This window comes from Rhinopithecus bieti, unplaced genomic scaffold (assembly GCF_001698545.2).
Source record: "Rhinopithecus bieti isolate Rb0 unplaced genomic scaffold, ASM169854v2 scaffold_51732, whole genome shotgun sequence".
Classification (NCBI taxonomy): domain Eukaryota; kingdom Metazoa; phylum Chordata; class Mammalia; order Primates; family Cercopithecidae; genus Rhinopithecus; species Rhinopithecus bieti.
Window position 1 is genome coordinate 356,885 of NW_016821090.1, and position 1,457 is coordinate 358,341.

The 1,457-nt window shown below is 58.5% G+C and overlaps 1 protein-coding gene across 1 annotated transcript in view; it reads left to right on the top strand.

Moving 5' to 3' along the window:
- Positions 1-352: 352 nt before the first annotated feature.
- Positions 353-1,457, top strand: part of SFRP4 (secreted frizzled related protein 4) — a 14,466-nt gene continuing 13,361 nt past the window's right edge. The window contains exon 1 of the mRNA XM_017860170.1: positions 353-1,186. Within this exon, the coding sequence (XP_017715659.1) occupies positions 742-1,186 (445 nt within the window). The 5' untranslated portion in view covers positions 353-741. The remainder of the gene's footprint in view (positions 1,187-1,457) is intronic.

Consider the following 1,457-nt stretch of genomic DNA (forward strand, 5'->3'; position numbering starts at 1 on the left):
TGTCCTTAGCGCTCCTCATGCCGCCTACCGGAGAAAGCAAATATATTTCAGAATTAGAGGGCAGCAGAAGCTTCTATTTCCCCCCAAATCTATACTTGGAAAAACTCTAAGGCAGAGGGAGCAAAGTTCAGTTTTCACGCCAAAGAGTGTCTTTCTCTCTCCTGAAATTCTCTCCCGCACCCTCTTGTATCCTGTGTCGAAAACAACTGCCAGAGGTTCTTTTCTTGGTCCGAAGAAAAAAGACTGGCCAGACTAAAAGGAGGGACTTCAGGGGAAAGTAGGCTTCCAGCCCTGGGCTGCGGCCCAGAGGGGATGATGTCACCGCTTCTGCACCGAGGGGCCTGGGGGTGGGGCGGCCAAGGGGGAGCCCGCGCCGCGACTGCAGCTGCCAAGGGAGCATTCCGAGCCCACGTCAGGGGAGGTGTCCGGATAAATAGGGTCCCGCAATGGCCGTGGCTGGCTGCGCTCCGAGCTGCGGAGTCCGGGACTGGAGCTGCCCGGGCGGGTTCGCGCCCCGAAGGCTGAGAACTGGCGCTGTTCGTGCCCTGTGTGCCAGACGGCCGAGATCCGCGGCCGGACCCGGCCGAGATCCCGCTTTGCTACCGACTGGAGTTTGGGGGAAGAAACTCTCCTGCGCCCCAGAGGATTTCCTCCTCAGCGAAGGGACAGCTAAAGACGAAGGTGGCAGGAAGAGAAGGGCGCTTTCTGTCTACCAGGGTCGCAGCGCGGGAGGGCAGTGCCATGTTCCTCTCCATCCTGGTGGCGCTGTGCCTGTGGCTGCACCTGGCGCTGGGCGTGCGCGGCGCGCCCTGCGAGGCGGTGCGCATCCCTATGTGCCGGCACATGCCCTGGAACATCACGCGGATGCCCAACCACCTGCACCACAGCACACAGGAGAACGCCATCCTGGCCATCGAGCAGTACGAGGAGCTGGTGGACGTGAACTGCAGCGCCGTGCTGCGCTTCTTCCTGTGTGCGATGTACGCGCCCATCTGCACCCTGGAGTTCCTGCACGACCCCATCAAGCCGTGCAAGTCGGTGTGCCAACGCGCGCGCGACGACTGCGAGCCTCTCATGAAGATGTACAACCACAGCTGGCCCGAAAACCTGGCCTGCGAGGAGCTGCCCGTCTATGACCGTGGTGTGTGCATCTCGCCTGAAGCCATCGTCACGGACCTCCCGGAGGGTGAGGCCGGAGGAAGGATGGAGGGAGGCGAGGAGGCGCCCGGGGCTGTGGCTGCCACTTGAGAACTAGGCGGCCACACCTAAGGCTGCTGGGGGCTTCTGAGGCTTGTAGGAGGTGGGAAGAAATGGGAGAAACATTTTCTTCAGAAAAAGTCTGATTTCCGCCGTAGGAATTTTAGAAGCTAGCGAAGGGCGCTGCACCCCTTAAGGAAAAAAAAAAAAAAAAAAAAAAAAAAAAAAAAAAAAAAAAAAAAAAATTTTTTTTAAAAAGG